A 22,923-nucleotide genomic window follows, 5' to 3' on the forward strand; every position below is an offset into this window, starting at 1 on the left:
GTGGTTTTGTGTTACTGCCACGTTTACACAGAAACAACTGCCACTGAAGTGTCAGCTTGCACGTAAGACGTTGCCTCTCGCTACTGCAGGGCACATGGCTAGACAGCCCGGGGGCCCCGGGCTTGCCTTCCTGGGCTCCTCTGGTTCGAGGTCTGAGAGATGCAGACCTCCTGCCACATGCCTCTGGGGTTGCGGGCAGCAAATGTCTTCCTGGGACAACTCTTGTCGACAGCCCCTCAGAAGTCCCTGGGGGTAGAGGAGCGGTGACAGAGTGGTCTGTGTGTGTCACGTGGTCGTCAGCCTCAGGACCCCTCCCCTGTCACCCTGCGCAGCTATTTCAGCCTTCCTGAAGTAGCCTGAAGAGAAGAAAGGCTGGACGGAGCCAGGACTCGTAGTGCTTCCGCAAAGCCCGTACCTGGCTGGTCCAGAGCTGGTCCCTCACGCTTTGGCCATAAACATCCCGAGGCCACCTCTACGTCACCCTCTATGCTGAGGGACCAGACACTGATGAGAGGATACAATGCTGTTCCTGGCATCTCTGGGAGTCCTACAGGCTCAGAAACATGAAATCAACAACCAGTGGTTTTACAAGACAGCGGTTCATGACCTGTGATCCTGATTTCACTCTTTATACGGGGCTTTCTTTTTGAAGGCTGTAGTTTCAAATTAAAGCAAGCTGCGCACAAGTTTGGTGAGGCGTGTTTTAACCTATCCAGGTGGCCACTGCCCTCTCTGCAGGGGGCGTGAGGGCCGTCTTGGCATGAACGGGGACCTGGGAGCAGATCATATTAGGTGGAGGCACTTTCTCACCTTTCTTTTCTTTTTCTTTTAAAATTTAGGCCTGCAGACATCACACACACTCCACACTCAGTTAACTGCCAGACAGGACTAATGCACACAGCCCCATCACAGCTTAATGGTTAAGATCGTACAAAATACTTATCACGTGTCGGTCACCATCCTACGTATTTCTCATACAGAAAGTCATTCAGTCTTTATAACCACCCTGTGGGGAAGAGACAGGTCCAAAATATTTTATCCAAAACTCTTGAGGGTTCTATGTGCTACACTATTTTTTTGCTTTAGAAAGTTAATGAAGGGAATCCCTTGGCGGTCCAGTGGTTAGGACTCAGCGCTTTCACTGCCGGGGCCCAGGTTCAATCCCTGGTCAGGGGACTAAGATCCCGTAAGACTTGCAGTGCGGCCAAAAAAAAAAAAGAAAGTTAATAAAATATGAAGCACATATTGTATATTATATAAGTATTCCAATAGCATACAGAGTTAAAAGCACTAACACTCTTACAGCAAAACACAGGTGTTCACATTACCAGCTGTAAAGACAGCCCTCACATCAGTTCAGGTCAGGTTTGCCACAAAATTAGTTTCCTTCAAGCTTAAAAAAACAAACTTACCAGTCTTTTAGTACCTTTTAGATTTTGGAAACGAGGATAAAGGAATGTGAGCCTGTCCTTTAATACCCTCATTTTAGAGATGAGGAAATTGCCCAAGACCACCGGCTAGCGTTGGCCGAGCCGGGGCCTTTGGTGCCCGCCACTCTGCCAGCCGTGCTGGGTGCCCGGCTGCACACGGCTCGGCGCTCCCACAGCCTGGTGCTCCTCCGCACGTGCATTTACTGTGACGTATACAGAATGGCGCTGGGCCCCGTGAACTGTTCGCTTTTGAACAAAAGTTTCATCATATCAAAATTCTAAATTATTTAAATCAGCATATCTTGAGATTATAAGGCAAGCGACAAAAATTGGTTATTATTATTTACTAATCTGAGCGAATCTGTTTGGATATTATATCAGTTCCAAGAATACAGCTGCTGTTCCCTAGCCCTACATTTTAACCTTTTGTCCAGATAGCCTACTTTCCTGCATGGATTTGTATTTTAAAAAGGCAGTGTTACAAACTCTTCAAACTCGAGTTAATACACTTAAATACCAGTGTCTGGTGTATGATTGCCCTGAGAGTGGAGGAAGGCCGTGGCTGTGAGCCGCTCTGACAGGGCACAGGCGGCGGCGAGAAGCGGGAGGGGGGCCTGGGGGTGCTGCTCGGAGTCGGGATGGTGTTGGCGCCCAGGCCCCGAGCTAGATTGGAATTTGCAGGGCAGACAGGCTCAGGAAGTATGCTCATGCCTTGGGAAGAGCTTGCTAGTGGGGAAGGTGATTGGCCCGGGCCCAGGCTCCGTCTTCCCAGGGATGTCAGGTACTCTGAATCACAGGCTCCAGACGCTGCCGGCTCACCAGCCGTAGGGGTTGTTCCTTTTAATTGAGGTAATTTACAGACAGTGGACTGCGCAGATCTTAAGCGTACAGTTTGGTGAGTTTTGATAAATGCGTAAGCCCGTATAACCCATTCTCCATACGTAGATCATTTCTGTCACTCCAGATGGCTTCCAAGCCACGTTGAAAATCCACTGATGAAGTCGTATAATGAACTCCCCCCGGGGCGTCCAGTCAGTGCTGTGTCCTGTGACAGCCTCAGTGTACCTGTCTCCTCAGCTTGGGACATTTCCATTTGTTCCTGACCCCTTTTGTTTCTCCCATGTAACTTTATAATTTTCTCTAAGTCCATATCTTCCCTTATTAAATTGCTGCCCATTCATTTAGAGCTTCCCGTCACTGATAATGGTATCTCATTTTCATTGAACTTTTTAGTTGTTATTTCCGTATATGCATATGCAGTTGATTTTTAGAAAATTTTCTTGTATGTAACAATATTTATCCCATGAAATCTTTCTGACTGATTTCCTTGGATTTTTTCTATTCATGCACAGTTACCACTTTTTAAAAAACATTTTCTTTCTTCATTTTCAGTTATGTATCTCATATTGCCCCTGAAGCATCTCTTGCCAACTTTTTTGTATTAGATAGGTTCTTGCCTGCTTTTATTTTTAAAGATAATGTCCGTAATAGTTTTCTCCATTAAGTATAACGTTGGCTCTCTATTTTAAAAATAACCTTTTTAAAGCTTTTAAAAGGCTTAACGTGATGAATTACGTGAAGCATTTTGCTTGGTTTTATGCTGGACCCGCGTTCCAGAGAGAAGTCCCCACTAAGTCGTGGTTGATGATCCTTTGAAGGTCCTGGTGTCTTTTGTTTGTGATGTCTTATTAGAATTTCCTATCGATCTTCATAAGCAAGAGTGATTTATTATTGTCATTGTTAATGGTTTCAAGATCAAAACAATGTTGATGTCCTCAGTCAAATAATCCCTGCCCCATCTGCATTGGCCGTTGGTCAGGCAGCCGGTGTAGTTGCGGGGCTGAGAGCAAGCGAGCCGTCAGGATGGGCCCACCCCCGGCGTAAGCAACTGGGTGGGCGAGCCACAGGGCCGCTGCCAGGGGAGGGAAGGTGAGGAGGCGGGGGCAAGTAAATGTAAAGGCCGGGGCGTCGTACATGGCGCCTGTGAGATCCTGTCCCCTCCAGGCTGTGTTTCATGCCACAGCCACGGTGGCATTTCTACACCTCGGGTCTGATCCTGGCCTTTTCTGACTTAAAACCTTCCCGTGGCCACCACAGGATGACCACCCGGGCCCTCCATCCTTCCTGTCCTTGAGATGCAGCCCCTCTAGGTCAGTCCTGGTTGTGACAGAGAGGACGGAGCGCAGGGGAGGCCCAGCGTGCAGGGCCGTCAGGGCAGGCTGAGCAGCTGGAGAACGTGCCAGCGTGAGGGCATGCCGAGTGCAGGAGCCTAGGCGCTGGAGTCAGCCAGGGGAGACTTCAAAATCCTAGTTACCGCGGCCTGGCCGTAAGTCGTAAGTCGTTTAACCTCTCTGTGCTGTGATTTGTTAATCTGTAAAATAATTATAATTTCCTCTGTAAAACGCAAGAATGCTTTTCCGTAGGGTTCAGTGGAGGATTAAATGTATAACATGTAAACAGTGGAAGAGATAAGGAATACACCATTAACTTTTCCAAGGGCTTTTAATCTCTCATTCAGTTTGTTCTCTGTAGCAGCCAGGAGTGCTGCATTGATGAGAATCTAGAATCCTAGATCGTACACCTCGCCCAGAATACCTGCAGGCAGCTCCCAACCCAAGATGAGTGTAATAGATGGGGTGAGAGCTTTTAGCCAGTGTCGAAGGGATTCTGCAAAGGAGCGTCGCTGGTATCACGCAGGAGCTGGACACCCTCTCACTGGATTTATTTGTTATCAGTGAACCTTAATTCGTTGTTTCTTTTTTTGTGGTTTTTTTCCCCCTTAATTCGTTTTTGCTGTTGTTAGGGCTCCCTTAGGTAGGCTGTTTTTAGCAGCTGGCTAACAAGGCCCTGGCTGTGTCTAACCACCGTGTTTCCCCGAGGAGCCAGCATCTGTGCGCAGGACATGGAGCCTTTTAGGCCCAGGTGCTTCCCTGTGCAGGCTTCTCAAGCTGTCAGTGAAGGAGGACCCGTTTCTATTTTTTTTTCCTAAACCATTGTAGACCTGATACTCTAGTAAAATAAAATAAAAAGCAGTTACTAGAAAAAGGAAATTTTTAAAAAGGTATACAAACTTTTATTATGAGCTCCAACAGACCTAAAAATTACTATTTCAGACTGCTCTAGAAATGTCTAAAGATGCTCATCCTCTGTTTCTGTCTCATCATGACCTGGTAACAGCAAATCATTCGTGACCCGCCCTGGTCCTCGGACTGTGCTGGGAGCAGCCCTGCTGCGCCCTTCCGTGAGGTCAGCTTGTACCCAGGTGGAAGAGTCATGTTCTTACTGGAAAAATTAAAGTTGCTTTGTCCGTAGCGATTCCCAGATATTTTCTAACAGATCAGAATCGATAGCTGTTTATTGAAGCCTCCGGTTTTAGGACTTACATCACTGTGTGAGGTGACTTTTTATCGAGCACTTTGGAGAGTCAAGCATCCTCAGATGCATCCCTCCATCGGCACACAGACATCGGCAGGCTCTCGCCCTGGGGCACACGGCTGTGACCTACAGCGCAGGGTCTTTGTGGTGTCCCCACCTCCTTCTCTGATCGCAGTGCAGCCCGAGTGGTTTCTGAGTTGCCTCTGTGCCTGTGAATCCACGGCTGTAAAAGCTCTCTTGCAAACTGGCCAGAGAGAGCCGGCAGCCTTGACTAGAACCTCAGTCCATTGAGAGGACTTTCTTTCCTATTGGGTGCTGCTTAAAGAGAGAGTAACTGTGTTACTTGTTTATTTTTATTGCCATGCATACAGTCATTTTCTAATGCAGGGCTGTGCTGAAGATAGGATTTTAATTTTAAAATGAGAAAGTTTTGAGTATATAAAGCCTGCTTTGTGTCCTGAGAAAGGAAATGAATGTTTGAGCTGTTTTCCCTCTTGCAGCAGAGCCAGTCAGCAGGAATGAAAGATGAACACCAAGACGGGGTCAGAGAATCCAAGACGGGGCCTCTGCTCTCAGCCAGGCCACATCCCTCCCATGTGTCTTCCACATTCCAGATTTGAAGACAGTGTAGTGCAAGGGGAAAGGACTTTTGAGTTGAAAGCCTTAGGTTTGAAGTTTTCTAGAGCGATAGCAACATGGGACTAGAGACCAAGCCTGAATGGTTGGCTACTGTGTCCCCAGAACCGAAAGCAGCACCTTCAGCCCCCATCTGTTGCCTAAGAGAAGGGAATACGCATGCCCACACGGAAAAGAACTGGAGATAACCCACCTGCCTGTTAACAGCAGAACGGATGCAACAAGGGCATGTTGCACAACAGTAAAAAGGAACAAACTACTACACACGACCACAGGGCTGAGTCTTAGACACCGTGTTCACAAAAGATGCCAGACACACAAGAGTGCTTCTTACAGGACCCATCTGTATGAAGTTCAGAAACAGTCATCTGGGCTGGAAGTCAGAGGAGAGGTCATCTGGGCTGGAAGTCAGAGGAGAGGCCCCTTTGGCGAACTGGAGCCTGCGGGTTATCTGCTCGGTGTCTTGATTGGGGTGGCGTGCTAGGCAGGGATACTGACCTTTACACTTAAGAACTGTGGCCTTTGTTGTATACAAGTTATACCTGAGTTTGAAAAAAAGAAAGAAAATGCATACCTGATGGGGAAAATAATCAAATAGGCCCAGACATTCTTTATGTCTATGATCCGTTTCTGTAAGATTTTAAATAGAAATTGCCTCATTTTTGTCTTTAGTATTACTGTCTTCAGACCCAGAATATTTTATTTTGAAGTGTAATTGACTTAGAATATTATATTAGTTTCAGGTGTACAACATAGTGATTCAATATTTTTATATATTACAAAATGATCATCAGTGTAGGTCTAGTTACATCTGTCACCATACAAAGTTATTACAGTATTAGCCAATCCATTCCCCACACTGTACATTACATCTCATTGACCCATTTATTTTATAACTGGAAGTTTGTCCCTCTTAATCTCCCTCACCTATTTCACTCATCCCCCCCGCCCCTCCCCTCTGGCAACCACCTATTCTCTGTATCTGTGAGTCCATTTCTGTTCTGTTTGTTCATTTGTTTTGGGGGAGGTTATTTGTTTTTTGTTTTTTTAGATTCTATATATAAGTGAAATCATACAGTATTTGTCTTTCTCCGATTGACTGACTTCACTTTGCATGATACCCTCTATGTTGTTGCAAATGGCAAGATTTCATTCTTTTTTACGGCCGACTAATATTCCATTGTGTGTATATGTACCACATCTTCTTTATCCATTCCTCTATAAGTGGGCACTTAGGTTGCTTCCATATCTTGTAAATAATGCTGCAGTGAACGTAGGGGTGCATATATCTTTTCATAGTAGTTTTTTGGTTTTCTTCAGAAAAATACCCGGAACTGGAATTACTGGATTATATGATAGTTCTATTTTTAACTTTTGAGGAGCCTCCATACTGTTCTCCATAGTGGCTGCACCAATTTACCTTCCCACCAACAGTGCACGAGGGTTCCCTTTTCTCCACATCCTCACCAACACGTTATTTGTTGTCTTTTTGATAATAGCCATTCTGACAGGTGTGAGGTGATAGCTCATTGAGCTTTGATTTGCATTTCCCTGATGATTAGTGATGTTGAGCATTTTTCTATATGCCGGCTGGTCATCTCCATGTCTTCTTTGGAAAAATGTCTCTTCAGGTCCTCTGATCTTTTTTTGATCAGGTTGTTTGGATTTTTCTTTTTTTAATGTTAAGTTGAATGAGGTCTTTATATATCTTGGATATTAACTTCTTATCATATATATGATTTGCAAATATCTTCTCCCAGTCAGTAGGCGGCCTTTTTGTTTTGTTGACGGTTTCCTTCACTGTGCAAAAACTTTTTAGTTTGAAATAGTCCCATTTGTTTATTTTTGCTTTCGTTTCCCTTGCTTGAGGAGACAGATCCGAAAAAATACCGCTAAGATGATGTCAAAGAGCATACTGCCTGTGTTTTCTTCTGGGGGTTTTATGGTTTCAGGTCTTACATTTCAGTCTTTAAATCCATTCTGAGTTTGTTTTTGTACATGGTGTGAGAAAGTAGTCCAGTTAGATTCTTTTGCATATAGCTGCCCAGTGTTCCTAACAGCATTTATTAAAGAGGCTGTCTTTCCAACCATTGTACGTACTTGTCTCCTTTGTCATTGACTAATGGATCATGTAGTTCATTTCTGGACTGTCTATTCTGTTCCACTCATCTATGTGTCTGTTTTTGTGCCAGTACTATACTGTTTTGATGACTAGCTTTGCAGTATAGTCAGTCTGAAGGCAGGGAGTCTGAAGACTGAAGTGAGTCTCTTATAGGCAGCATTTATATGGGTCTTGTTTTTTTTTAATCCATTCAACCACTCTGTGTCTTTTGATTGGAGCATTTAGTTCATTTACATGTAAAGTAATTATCGATAGTATGTACTTACTGCCGTTTTGTTCAGTTTTCTGGGTTTTGTAGGGTTGGTTTTTGGTTTTTTTTGTTTTTTGGCTGCATTGGGTCTTCGTTGCTGCGCGTGGGCTTTCTCTAGTTGCAGCAGGCAGGGGCTACTCTTTGTTGCAGTGCGTGGGCTTCTCACTGCGGTGGCTTCTCTTGTTGCGTAGCACGGACTCTAGGCACACGGGCTTCAGTAGTTGTGGCTCGCAGGCTCTAGAGCGCAGGCTCAGTAGCTGTGGTGCACGGGCTTAGGTGCTCCGCGGCATGTGGGATCTCCCCAGACCAGGGCTCAAATCTGTGTCCCCTGCATTGGCAGGCGGATTCTTAACCATTGCGCCACCAGGGAAGCCCTGTAGGATTTTATTGTTGTTGTTTTTCCTTTCTTCTTTTACTTTCTTCCCTTGTGATTTGATGACTGTCTTTAGTGTTATGTTTGGATTCCTTTCTCTTTTGTGCGTGTGTACCTATTACAGATGTTTGGTTTGTAGTTACCATGAGACTTGTATTTAACAACATGTATGTATGTTGTCATATGCATATATATGATATGTATACATTGACATTCTCTTAAGTTTGAACACAGTCTAACAACCCTGCGTTTTTACTCCCCTACCTCCACATTTAATGTTTTTCACATATTTTACATCTTTTTGTTTTCAGTATCCCTTAACTACTCTTGTGGATTAGATTATTTTATTACTTTTGTCTTTTAACCTTCTTACTTGCCTTATAAGTGGTTGATTTACTACCTTTACTGTATGTCTGCCTTTACCAGTGGGGTTTGTTTGTTTGTTTTAATACTTTTATTTTTTAAAGGAACTTTATTACTTTTATTTATTTATTTTTTTGGCTGCATTGGGTCTTCGTTGTTGCGTGGGCTTTCTCTAGTTGAGGCAAGCGGGGGCTACTCTTCCTTGCAGTGCGCAGGCTCACTGTGGTGGCTTCTCTTGTTGCGGAGCATGGGCTCTAGGCACTCAGGCTTCAGTAGTTGTGACATGTGGGCTCAGTAGTTGTGGCTCATGGGCTCTAGAGCGCAGGCTCAGTAGTTGTGCCACATGGGCTTAGTTGCTCAGTGGGGATCTTCCTGGACCAGGGCTCAAACCCGTGTCCGCTGCATTGGCAGGCGGATTCTTAACCAGTGCACCACCAGGGAATTCCTTTCATAATTTGTATATTTCTAGTTATGGTCTTTTCTTTTCTGATTAGAGAAGTCCCTTTAACATTTCTTGTAAAGCCAGTTTTGTGGTGCTGAACTCTTTTACCTTTTGCTTGTCTGTTAAACTCTTTATCTCTCCTTCAAAGCTGAATGATAGCCTTGCTGGGTAGAGTATTCTTGGTTGTAGGTTTTTTCCTTTCATTATTTTGAATGTATGGTTCCACTTCTTCTGGCCTGCAAAGTTTCTGTTGAAAAGTCAACTGATAGTCTTACGGCAGTTCTCTTGTCCATAACGAGTTGCTTTTCTCTTACTGGTTTTAAGATTCTCTCTTTATCTTTAGTTTTTGCCATTTTAATTATGTGTCTAGTGTGGACCTCTTTGGGTTCATCTTGTTTGGGCTTCTCTGTACTTCGACTTGGATGTCTCTTTCCCTCCCCATGTTAGGGAAGTTTTCAGCTATGATTTTTTTCAAATAAGGTCTCCACCCCTTTCTCTTTTCTCCTTTTGGGACGCCTATAATTTGAATGTTAGTATGCTTGATGTTGTCCCAGAGGTCTCAAACTATCCTCTTTTTTTTTTCTTCTTCTTTTTTCTGTTTATCTTGGGTGATTTCCACCACTCTGCCTTCCAGTTCACTGATCCGTTCCCCATTCCTCTGTATCCAGTCTACTGTTGATTCCTTCTAGGGTGTTTTTTCAGTTATTGTATTCTTCAGCTCTGTTGGGTTCTTCTTTGTATGTTCTAACTCTTTGTTAAACTCTCACTGTGTTCACCCATTCTTCTCCCAAGTTTGTTGAGCGTCTTTATGATCATTACCTTGAACTCTTTAGTCGGTAGATTGCACATCTCCACTTTGCGTAGTTCTTCTTCTGGGGTTTTATCTTATTCTTTTATTTGGAATTCCTCTGTCTCCTCATTTTGCCTAATTCTCTGTGTTTATCTCTATGTATTAGGAAGGGTCAGTTACATTTTTTCAATCTTGGAGAAGTGGCCTTGTGTAAAAGACATCCCATGGAACCCAGCAGCACCCTCCCCTTTGGTCACCAGAGCTGTATGCTTTTGTCCCATGTGTGGGTTGTGTGGGTCCTTCTGCTGTGGCTGGGCCAGCTACCATGGGCAGCTGGTAGGTGAGGCTGGCCCAGCCCTGTTGGCTGCGTGGCCCTGCCTTGTGCAGTGGCTGCCAGCCTGCTGATAGGAGGGGCTGGGTCCTGGGGTGGCTGGTTTGGGTCCCAGAGGGCTAGAGATCTAGAATATTCTGTAAGGGGAAAACAGGAGAATTTAGCTTCACGCAGTAGCAGAAACAGTAATAGAATCTCTCCTTTTTGACAGGCTGTCTTTGGCTAGATTGCTCTTTAGTTCCCAGCGTGACACTTTTATTCAGACAGGCTCTGTCGACTATATGAGGAAAACGCTTAAATATTTCTATTCATGGAACACAAGTGGACTTTACATAGATAGGCCTCCTTTAAGATTGAAACTCTGTCTTTGGAAAAGTATATCATTGGGGAATTGTTGTCCATAAAGAAAAATAAGTCATTTCATGTATTTTATATGAAAGTAAAAGTAGATAATTCATGTAAATACATGAAACCCAGCACCTTACTCTATAAGCAAACAATATATGAACTGCTTTGGTTTAAGTAAAAACGTAAATAAAATATTTTCTGCACGTAGAAGATACTCACTAAATATTTGTTGCCTGATTGAATCCAGCTCGTGTCGCCTGTAGCAACCGGTTCTGCCTTTCTAAGCTTCACGTTCCTCCTCTGTAAAATCTTTTCTCCTTTGCACTTTTATTAACGCATTCCTTCAGCACATATTTACTAACCGTCTCATATGTGCACATTTCTGTGCCAAGCACTTACTTAATCCTTATAATAACTGTGTGGGTGAGGAAATGGGTTATGAGAGGTGAACCTTGTCCAAGGCAGCTTAGCATCTGTGAGAGGAAACAGAGATGTTCTACTACTTAGGGAAGGGGGAGGGGCAGATTGCAACAGATGGCATTTTGTTTATTGATTGGCTGCAAGTTTTAAGTGAAGTCCAGCAGTGCTGGGTGGGGCACAGTCCATCACGGACAGAGGCAGGAGCAGCTTGGCAGCTGATACGCTCAATTTTTCAAATGTTTAAACCCTGTGACTCAGTAATTCAATTCTTAGAAATCTGTCCCCAGGAACTAATCAGGAATTTAGTCAAAGATTTGTATACAAAGATGTTTACCCACAGCCTATTCATACAGTTGAAATTTTGAAAATGGCCCAAATGGTCAACAAACAGCAGGAGAACTGTTTATTCTACTTGACACGTACGTGGGAGTGACTCAGTCCTTTGCCAATATTAACTCGTTTAATCCTGACAAGGACTGGGGTAGTGCTCGGCAGGTGCTGTTATGGCCCCGTCTTAGAGGTGAAGAAGCTGAGGCCTGGGTCACACAGCTGGCAAGGGTGGGAGGCTGGCTTGAGCCCCGATGGCTACTGCCAGAGCCCAGGCTGTTTCCACCTTTCTCTGTGTATGACAACATTCATGCTCTGCAATATTGTACAGTATTCTAACGTTTTTACCAATTTCCACTATATAATATTATATGAAGGTTATGAAATTATGTGACATGGTTTCACTTTTGAAAACACACATTGAAAAGAAGGGAGAGACGAAGCTTGTTTCTCCATCAACACCCCCGACAGGTGCTTGCGGATGGTGTCCTCAGTGCTGGGCCCTCCTCAGGTGTAGAAAGTACGACGAATCTGACGTCAAGACGTTCTTTGTCTAACAAGGAAGTTGTTACTGCCTGATCTCTGCCAAATAGAGGGTCTGTAAGATACAGCGGACTGGCAGAGACTTAAGAGATGAGCGGTCAGCCAGTGTGCCTGGCGGGGGCAGGGGGCAGGAGTCGGCGTGGCTGCCTAGGGACTCCGTGAAATCCATGCCATTGTGGGGCAGGCTGGGACCACCTCACAGCATTGCTTTCACGAGGAGAAAACCTACCAAGCTCCACACCTTGACAGCATGTGGCCTACTTTGTTAATCATAATTATGTTAGTGAAGTTCATTTACTCTTACTTATATTAAGTCAAGATTTCTCTGTTTGGTTTCTGTATTCTGGATGCAGTGCCGGGGGAAAACTTGTCACTGGACCATTTGCTGCTTTGGCAAGACAGCCAAGTACATATAAGCCTTAACCTGCCAGGAAGCGGGCATTGGTGCCTCCTCCTGGGGTGGGGATTTTCTCAGTGAAGAAAACTCGCTTTGCTGCTAGGAAGAGAGGTGAAGTGCACATCTTCATGTGTCATATGGGACTAGGGCACAGGTGCCAGTCCTGTTAGCTATGCACGTGTGCGGAGAAAGGGGCTTTGCTGGGGCAGCTGACCTGGGCTTTGAGAATTTTTGTGAAACTGGGGAACTTTTAACTCTTCTTATTCAGAGGACAATTGTGTTACAAAAGGAAGAAACTGAGTACAGAAATATGTCAGTGGTTTTCAAACCAAGAATGAAACTGTTCGGTTTGCTTTCGTTTCTCTAGAAACCTGACGTGCGGCTCTCTCGAGGCAGCATCGACAGGGAGGATGGAGGTCCTCAGGGCCCGGTAAGCAGCTGCCCACATTCTCATCAGGATCTGGACCACTCTGTGTCCTGGGATATCCAGGCTTACTAGCATTTGTCGTATGGAACACAATAATTCATTCTATAACTAAAATCAACGTTTTAGCCAAGATTATTAAAACTTACAGTACGCAGCCTGACATGCGTGTTCGGCTAGAAAAATTTCTACCCCGTTACTAATACACTCTTTTCAATAGTAAGCTGAACTCTCTGTGTCCTAAAGAAATACATACACAAATTAACTGTTGCTACAAGTTGTCATCTGCTAAATTTTTATACTCTTGTTTCGTGTTTTATGAAAGTTTCCACAGTCACAGGAAACTTGTTCAAACAAGATTTTTTTCTTCTGGGTGTTGTAAGGGGAAGTGCCTGAAATTCTCTTTAAAGACCTAGCTTATTATCATTATTCCAAATATATTTAAAGACCTAGCTTATTATCATTATTCCAAATATATTTAAAGCCTGCTAGAAATAGTCCCTGGTCTTCAGGGGAGAGTAGTTAAAATTGTTAGGATTTCCATTAGCAGACACCTGGTTAAAATAAATGCAGATTTCTTTACAACTTAAAGAAATCCCCAGTAAAAAGGGGAAACCTGCACTTGCTGGGTAACGGACTTAGGGAGATAAATCTCAATCCACCCTAATAAGGCCTATGAGTAGAAATAAACCATTTCATTTCTAGACACACATGCATACACATACATACATACATGAGACTGTGTCGTCATCCAGCTCCAAGATGCATAGTTTTCCCTAGTCTGTGCTATAAAATCCAGCTCCCCCTAAGATCTGGCCCCTAGAAGATGTGTTCAGTCGCTAGCATTTGAAGGTTTGGCATTTCCCATAAGATATGCTGGCACAATGGGCTCTACAGACAGAATATTAGGCATTCCTTAGTCCACAAGTGCAAAATCACACTGTTCCCCAGTTAACGTCTCCACATGCAGTGCTCTTTCCTTATACTGGAAAGATGACATGTAGCTGAAAGCATTCCCTCTAAGATCAGGAACAAGACAAGGATGCTGACTCTCGTCACTTTTATTCAACATAGTATTGGAAGTCCTAGCCACAGCAGTCAGACAAGAAAAAGAAATAAAAGGAATCCAAATTGGAAAGGAAGAAATAAAACTGTCACTGTTTGCAGATGACGTGATACTTACATAGAAAATTCTAAAAATGCCACCAGAAAACTACTAGAGCTCATCAGTGAATTCGGTAAAGTTACAGGATACAAAATTAATATACAGAAATCTATCACATTTCTGTAGATTAAGAATGAACTATCAGAGAAAATAAGGAAACAATCCCATTTACCATCACATCAAAAAGAATAAGATACCTAGGATTAAACCTACCTAAAGAAGTAAAAGCCCTGGGACTTCCCTGGTGGCGCAGTGGTTAAGAATCCACCTGCCGGGCTTCCCTGGTGGCACAGTGGTTAAGAATCCGCCTGCCAATGCAGGAGACACAGGTTCGAGCCCTGGCCCGGGAAGATCCCACATGCCGTGGAGCAATTAAGCCCATGTGCCACAACTACTGAGCCTGCACTCTAGAGCCCACGAGCCACAACTACTGAGCCCGCGTGCCACAACTACTGAAGCCCGTGTGCCTAGAGCCCGTGCTCCACAACAAGAGAAGCCACTGCAATGAGAAGCCCGTGCACTGCAAGGAAGAGTAGCCCCCACTCGCCGCAACTAGAGAAAGCCCGCATGCAGCAACGAAGACCCAACACAGCCAAAAATAAATAAATAAATAAATAAATTAAAAAAAAAAAAAAAAAGAATCCACCTGCCAATGCAGGGGACATGGGTTTGAGCCCTGGTCCGGAAAGATCCCACATGCCGCGGAGCAGCTAAGCCCATGTGCTACAACTACTGAGCCTGCGCTCTAGAGCCTGCGAGCCACAACTACTGAGCCCGCGTGCCACAACTACTGAAGCCCGCACGCTTAGAGCTCATGCTCCACAACAAGAGAAGCCACCGCGATGAGAAGCCCGCGCACTGCAACGAAGAGTAGCCCCCGCTCGCCACAACTAGAGAAAGCCTGCACGCAGCAACGAAGACCCAATGCAGCCAAAATTAATTAATTAATTAATTAATTAAAAAAAAAAAAGTAAAAGCCCTGTTCTCGGAAAACTAGAAGACACTGATGAAAGAAATTGAAGAGGACACGAACGGATGGAAAGATATACTGTGTTCTTGGATTGGAAGAAGTAACATTGTTAAAATGACCATACTACCCAAGGCAATCTACAGATTCAGTGCAATCCCTATCAAAATACTAATAGCATGTTTTATAAAACTAGAACAAATAATTTTAAAATATGTATGAAAACACAAAAGAACTCAAATAGCCACAACAATCTTGAGAAAGAAGAACAGAGCTGAATCACCCGCCCTGACTTCAGACTATACTACAAAGCTATAGTAATCAAAACAGTAAGGTACTGGCACCAAAACAGACATATAGATCAATGGAACAGAATAGAGAGCCCGGAAGTAAACCCACGCACTTATGATCAATTAATGTATGACAGAGGCAAGAATATACAATGGAGAAAAGACAGTCTCTTCAATAAGTGGTGCTGGAACAACTGGACAGCTACATGTAAAAGAATGAAATTAGAACATTCTCCAACACCATATGCAAAAATAAACTCAAAATGGATTAAAGACTAAGATCAGGAACAAAAGGAAACAAAAAAAATTTTTTAATTTTTAAAGATTTTTAAGAGACCTAAATATAAGACCAGAAACCATAAAATTTTTAGAGGAAAACATAGGCAGAACACTCTTTGACATAAATCATAGCAATATTTTTTTGATCTGTCTCCTAAAGCAAAGGAAATCAAAGCAAATATAAAGAAATGGGACCAATTTAAACTTAAAAGCTTTTGCACAGCAAAGGAAACCATTGACAAAATGAAAAACAACCTACTGAATGGGAGAAAATATTTACAAATGGTATGACTGATATTGGGTTAATATACAAAATATATAAACAGCTCATACAACTCAATGTCAAAAAAAACAAAGCAACCCAATTAAAAAATGGGCAGAAGACCTGAATAGACATTTTTCCAAAGAGGAAATGCAGATGGCCAACAGACACATGAAAAGATGCTCAACATGGCTAATCATCAGAGAAATGCAAATCAAAAGCCCAGTAAGATATCACCTCACACTGGTCAGAATGGCCATTATCAAAAAGAACGCAAATAACAAATGTTGGTGAGGATGCGGAGAAAGGGGAACCCTTGTACACTGGTGGGAATGTAAATTGGTGCAGCCACTGTGGAAAACAGTATGGAGGTGTCAAAAAACTAAAAATAGAACTACCATATGATTCAGCAATCCCACTCCTGGGCATATATCCGAAAAAAACCAGAAACATTAATTTGAAAAGATACATGTACTCCAGTGTTCATGGCAGCATTATTTATAATTGCCAAGATATGGAAGCAACCCAAGTTCATCAACAGATGAATGGATAAAGAAGCTGTGGTGTATATATACAATGGAATACTACTCAGCCAAAAAAATGAAATTTTGCCATTTGCAGCAACATGGATGGACTTGGAGGGTATTATGCTAAGTGAATAAGTCAGACAGACAAATATTGTATAATATCACTTACAAACTAGTGGATATAACAAAAAGACTCAGATATAGAGAACAAACTAGTGGTTAACAGTGGAGAGGGGCAATACAAGGGTAGGAGATTAAGAGGTATAAACTGTTTTGTATAAAATCAGCTACAATGGGAATTCCCTGGCGATGCAGTGGTTAGGACTCGGCACTTTCACTGCCAGGGCCCGGGTTCAATCCTTTGTCAGGGAACTAAGATCCCGCAAGTCACACGGTGCGGCCAAAAAAATCAGCTGCAAGGATGTATTGTAGAACACAGCGAATATAGCCAATATTTTATAATAACTACAAATGGAGCATAACCTTTAAAAATTGTGAATCACTGTACTGTACACCTGTAACTTACAGTGTGCATCAAGACTTCTTCAATTAAAAAAATGATAACATATATTGAGCAGTTGGTCCCAAATTGTTAAGAGGAAAGAGTGAGAATAAGCATGAAAGTAAACCCTATTCAAGGGACCAGCTATTTATAACATCACTAATAGGAACATTTTTTAGAAAAGGAAAATCCTGTTTGTTCCAAGATGTGGCATGTAGAAGGTACCCAGAACGTATGTGGAGTGAGTGAATGAATGAATGAATGAATGATGAGACAGAAGGATTATTGAGAAACACTTTGTGAAACAAACAACGCATGACGGGGCCGCTTGTGATCTCATAGTACTTGCCACACGCCAGGCCTGGGTGACAGTAGGCGCGCTTAGTCCTGATGGAGCGGGTGCTGCGCCGGGTGCTTCCCTCCCGTCACCTCCTGAGTCCTCAGCACTCCCGTCAGGTCAGGCGCCGTGCCATCCACACGCCACAAATGAGTCAACCGAGGCTCGTAGGAAACTTGCCCAAGGTCGCTGGTCCTCATGCCGGACGCCGGACAGGGCACTCAGTGTGACCAAGCGCCAGCCTGCTCTGCAGGCCTCTCCCCTCCAGGGTCTGGGTTAAGCTGTGGGGCTCATAACACACACTGACGGTTGCTGGCTTTCCGGCTTCTATCCTTTACTAAGATAACTATTTGGTTTGGCCCACTTCTCAAAGTGCTCCAACTTAACACTTTTGAAAATGGGCCCCAGTTTCAGGAAGAAACGTTTGGCTGGAAAGCAGTGTAGACTGTCAGTAGGTCTGAGCTAGTTAATAGACTCTAGTCACTGCCTCACGGAAATTGATCCCGTCTGTGTGCATAAAAAGTAAAAATAAAAACTATTTGGGGGCTTCCCTGGTGGTACAGTGGTTGAGAATCTGCCTGCCAATGCAGGGGACACGGGTTCGAGCCCTGGTCTGGGAAGATCCCACATGCCGCGGAGCAACTGGGCCTGTGAGACACAGTTACTGAGCCTGCGCGTCTGGAGCCTGTGCTCCACAAGAGAGGCCGCGGTAGTGAGAGGCCCGCGCACCGCGATGAAGAGTGGCCCCCGCTTGCCGCAACTAGAGAAAGCCCTCTCACAGAAACGAAGACCCAACACAGCCAAAAATAAATAAATTAATAAATTTATTAAAATTAAAAAAAAAACATATGTCTAAAAAAAAAACTATTTGGATTTTCAAAATAATATGCAAGTTGGCAGCATGTTCATTTTGTGACAACCCCCCCATGGGGGTACGTGTCACTAGTCTCCGCGTTCAAACGGGAAAACCAAAGCCTCAAACCGGTGAGTGACTCACTCCTCCAGGGCCAGCACTGCACACGCAGCAGAACCAGAGCCCGGCCCGTCCCACTACCCAGCCCATCAGCCTCTGCACACAGGGACATACATAACATTTGTTGAACTGATCCAGAAAGTTCTGAGGATAGGATTTTCTAATTATCGCACTTTCTTGTTCCCTTAGTATCAGGAAATTCTTTTAAGTCTTTTTACTGCTGGCCAGTGAGCACAGCACAGCATAGCCACAGTCTGTCTCTTTGCAGGGCTTTGGCCCGCTTCCCACTGTGTCAAGGAGTCCTCCTTCTTCACACCTTCCCGCTCGGAGGGTTTCTCTAGTCTTTCAAATCGGGAGTGTTCAGCGGCCTGGTGGAAGCAGCCGTGATGCTGGGCAAGGAGCAGTTGTGACTGTGTGCTGTTCGTGGTCCTTTATTTTAAAGAAGTGGATGTCTACTCAGTAAAAGTAAAGCACCTTAAAGTATACGTATTTCAGCCGGTTTATTGTTTCAAAATAAGCAAGGAAAGTCCCTCTTTTCAAAAGGATATAGTTTGAAGATACTTCTTTTCATTCAGTCAGCCTAGGATAAGTGGCTGTAATCGTAGCAGCAGGCGTGACACCCTAGACTAGGGCTGGTCCTATGTGGACCTGCCTTTTTTCCTGTGCCTGGGGTGGTTTGGCTTCCTGGCTGGGCCTGTGGCTTGTCCAGAACGGGTGGAGGTGTCACACCAGGTTCTTCAGGTGACAGTGACAACATAGACATCCCAGTGCTAGGAAACCTCTTCTCATCGTCATTGTGCCTGATGGCACTCTTTCTTGTAATCAGAGAAGGAGGGGGTGGGGGAGAGTTTCCGGACACAGGACAGATTTCACACCCATGAAGTTGAACTGGAGACCTCCATGGGCATAATTTCTTTAAAGAAAATTTGAAATTGGTGTGACCACCCCTGACCGTGTTCCCATCGTGATTCCTTCTATCGCAGCCCTTATCCCATACCCCATTGGCATTATTTGCTTATTAGCCTAATCCCCTGTCCCCACCTGAGGCCTTGAAGGCAGGCCCCTCCCCCGTCTTGTTGGTCTTTTTTTTTTTTTTAATTTTTATTTATTTATTTATTTATTTATTTATTTATTTATGGCTGTGTTGGGTCTTCGTTTCTGTGCGAGGGCTTTCTCTAGTTGCGGCAAGTGGGGGCCACTCTTCATCGCGGTGCGCGGGCCTCATTATCGCGGCCTCTCTTGCTGCGGAGCACAGGCTCCAGACGCGCAGGCTCAGTAATTGTGGCTCATGGGCCTAGTTGCTCCGCAGCATGTGGGATCTTCCCAGACCAGGGCTCGAACCCATGTCCCCTGCATTGGCAGGCAGATTCTCAGCCACTGCGCCACCAGGGAAGCCCTGGTCTTTGACCCCAGCGTTTAGCCCAGGGGTCAAGGGGATGGGTGGAGAGGGTGGGCAGGGGAGGCCGTTATCCTGTTGTGCGCCCTGCTGCACTGACCCGGCTTTTTCTTTTCCCACAGACTGGAAACCAGCACATATATCAGCCTGTGGGCAAACCAGGTAAATGAAGAAATGAATGGAGTGTCACAAGATTTGTATAATTTGGAGGGAGGGGGGTTTTGATGTATAGTTTCTTAGCTTTGAAAAACCTCATGTTGTGTTAACACTCTTCCCCCTACAGACCATAGCAAGTATGATGTTTACCAAATTCAGCCCACGACTAGAATGTTGGAAAACAGACTTTACTGCTTTAATGCATCAGAAACACCTCTGTAGGGTGCCCTCTCCGAGATTAGCTTCTGTTGTAATAACACGAATCCGTGTTTGTTTGTTTGGGGGTTGTTTCCATTCTCTTCATTAATGTACGTTACGTAATGGGACTCATTCCTTTACCAGATCCTGCAGCTCCACCAAAGAAACCACCGCGTCCCGGAGCCCCCGGGCACCTGAGCAGCCTCGCCAGCCTCGGCAGCCCCGGGGACAATTACAATGAGGGTGTCAAGGTGAGCGCCAGAGCCTGTGCTCAGCCCAGGACCCCACGGAGCCTTTCGCTCTGGGCGATGACCCTGCGATGTGCAGTGGGGTCGGGGCTCGGTGGGATTGGGAGGGCTCCTTGGTCGGCTCCAGACTCCTCTGAGTCAGGACAAACTTTACTGGAAAGCTCTCTTTTCTGTTTTTCTCTCATGCGATAGATTCTAGGGCCTCAGTCAGATCTTAACATTCTGAAGACATTTTCCTCTTATCAGACAGAATGTTTCTTTGAGATAAAAGTGCTGGGGTGGCTTCTGGTTTTACAAATGAATCAAACCAGGACGCCTGGGGAAAGCAAGGCCTTCTGTAGGCTCAGTGTCTCCAAGTGTGTCAGTGTGGCCTAGTGGGCGACTTCCATCCTTTGCCGTCTGGGGCCAGCGTGTGTAAAGCAGCGTGTGCTGGGGACCACAGCCGCCTCCTCTGTGTGCCCATTTAAGGAGAGGGGTACACTCCACTTTCCATTAGGTCAGTTATCTCTCAAAATATGTCCTACTTCTCAATTCTGATACATTTTGTCTTCACATTTTATTTATTTATTTATTTATTTTATTAATTAATTTATTTATTTATCTTTGGCTGCATTGGGTCTTCGATGCTGCGTGCGGGCTTTCTCTAGTTGCAGCGAGCAGGGGCTACTCTTCATTTTGGTGTGCAGGCTTCTCATTGCGGTGGCTTCTCTTGTTGCGGAGCACGGACTCTAGGCGCACGGTCTTCAGTAGTTGTAGCATGCGGGCTCAGTAGTTGTGGCTCACGGGCTCTAGATTGCAGGCTCAGTAGTTGTGTCGCACAGGCTTAGTTGCTCCGTGGCACGTGGAATCTTCCCAGACCAGGGATGGAACCCATGTCCCCTGCATTGGCAGGCAGATTCTTAACCACTGCGCCACCAGGGAAGTCCCTGTCTTCACATTTTAATATCTCTAAAATCAAGACGGTAATTTAACTGGCATTTTTTTCCTTCTTCGTGGTGCGTAGAAAAAGGTACATCTTAGAATTCAATAGCTATGGGATCAGTTAAGATAAGCTTTGTTTCACTAATAACCACCATTCATTGAGTGCCACCTGCTGTGGCAGACCCTGCCCCATGTATTTTAAATCCTCACATCAGCCTCACAGAATTGGTGGTCTTACTATTGTTCCCACCTGTGGCATGAGGCGGCTACAGTTCCCAGAAGTTACAGGGCGTGTTCAAGGTTACGGCCTCCCCATAGCTGGACCAGCACCTAGTGGCAGACCTGGCTTTCCACACACACACGTGTGCTGCCGCTCCAGGTTTACCCCCAGAGCCAAGCGGCTGATTCCTGGATAGAAGCAGGTGTAGTGCCATCTTAGCGAGTCAGAGAGGTTGTCCCCAGGCAGAGAAAATGTCATCTCCAGTTGCGAGCCAGCCTACAGCTGGAGGGCGGTGACCAGTAGTGAAGCAGCTGGGACTGTCTGGGACCAGCCTGCTCCCTGCGGAGCCTAATGCAGGAACCACGGTGCCAGAGGCGCCCCTGCACCAAGGGTCGGGCAGTCAGCTCCTGGAAATCAGGGTACTGGTCCTGGGGGCTGCCTGGGGCTTGGCTCCCCCAGCTTCTGGGCCTCCAGGCCCAAGAAGCCTCCCTGCAGCTCCACTAGCACCACAGAGGAGCAAAGGAGGATACACCCTTTCCCAGTGTGGTTTCTTGACATAAATTTTAAAAGGAAAGAGAGAAATTGGGTTAATGAACTTTTTTCATTTTTCATAAGCAAAAGAAGAAACTTTCAAAAGGGCTTGAATTGCAATGAAAAGCCAACTTTAAAAGTGGATCAGATACCAGCTTAGAATTCTGACCTATATTCATTTTTTACATTTGAATAAATATAATTGGGAAATACCCTTATTATAGGGTATTGAGCAAGTAGAAATCTTTATGGAAAGGAATCTTTTAAGTGTGCTTACTTAAAGTACACTCAGGAGGGGAATTCCCTGGCAGTCCAGTGGTTAAGAATCCGCCTTCCAATGCAGGGGACACGGGTTCGATCCCTGGTGGGGGAACTAAGATCCCACATGCTGCGGGGCAACTAAGCCTGCGCTCTAGAGCCCGCGTGCCACAACTGCTGAGCCCATGCACCACAACTAGAGAGAAGCCCGTGCGCTGCAACAAAGAGCCTGTGCGCCGCAATTAAGACCCCACACAGCCAAATAAATAAATAAATATTTTTTAAAAATACACTCAGGGGACTTCCCAGGTGGTACAGTGGTTGAGAATCCGCCTGCCAATGCAGGGGACACGGGTTCGATCCCTGGTCCGGGAAGATCCCACATGCTGTGGAGCAACTAAGCCCGTGCGCCGCAACTACTGAGCCTGCGCTCTAGAGCCCGCGAGCCACAGCTACTGAGCCTGCATGCTGTAACTACTGAAGCCCGCGCGCCTAGAGCCCGTGCTCCGCAAGAGGAGAAGCCACGACAATGAGAAGCCCGCGCACTGCAACGAAAAGTAGCCCCCGCTTGCTGCAACTAGAGAAAAACCTGCGCAGAGCAACGAAGACCCAACATGGCCAAAAAAAAAAAAAAAATACACTCAGTAAACATTTTTTAATAATTAGTAAGTGTGAAGTATATGTCTCTACTTCTTCATGACATGTCTGTTTGGTAGAGGTTATCAAATCCAGCCTGAAAGAACAGTACTCTTTTAATACAGAAATGCTTACCTTTACCTGGGTGTAACTGAAGTAGTTCATCCAACTCCTAGCCAGAAATCAGTCTCAGTTTCTCCTTGGTGGCTTTACATTTCGGCTCTGAATTATCGGAGTCTTTGAGGACCCCCCCCCCACCTCAAGTGGTTGGGATTGGCTGCGTCCCTGCGGGCAGTGGTGTGTCCTGACTGCCTGCCAAGGGGCCTCCAAGTGGTCAAGCTCCAGAAGGTAGGAAACCAGTGACAGCTGTCTCTGCACACCAAGCTGGTGCCTTTGGGAGGGTCCCTGTGAATGGCCCCCGGAAGCTTTGTGACATCGCTTCTGTGACAGTTGGGCAAAGGGTGAACACAAAAGAGCGGAAGCTTT

At 45.1% G+C, this 22,923-nt stretch overlaps 1 protein-coding gene across 22 annotated transcripts in view; it reads left to right on the forward strand.

The window, feature by feature from the left end:
• Nucleotides 1-22,923, forward strand: part of PTK2 (protein tyrosine kinase 2) — a 253,830-nt gene that overhangs the window by 222,814 nt on the left and 8,093 nt on the right. For all 22 annotated transcript variants that reach the window (XM_036830829.1, XM_036830830.1, XM_036830831.1 and 19 more), the window contains 3 exons: nucleotides 12,515-12,577; nucleotides 19,392-19,431; nucleotides 19,768-19,874. In XM_036830829.1, coding sequence (XP_036686724.1) covers nucleotides 12,515-12,577; nucleotides 19,392-19,431; nucleotides 19,768-19,874 — 210 coding nt within the window. The remainder of the gene's footprint in view (nucleotides 1-12,514; nucleotides 12,578-19,391; nucleotides 19,432-19,767; nucleotides 19,875-22,923) is intronic.

Source organism: Balaenoptera musculus, chromosome 17, assembly GCF_009873245.2.
Source record: "Balaenoptera musculus isolate JJ_BM4_2016_0621 chromosome 17, mBalMus1.pri.v3, whole genome shotgun sequence".
Classification (NCBI taxonomy): Eukaryota; Metazoa; Chordata; class Mammalia; order Artiodactyla; family Balaenopteridae; genus Balaenoptera; species Balaenoptera musculus.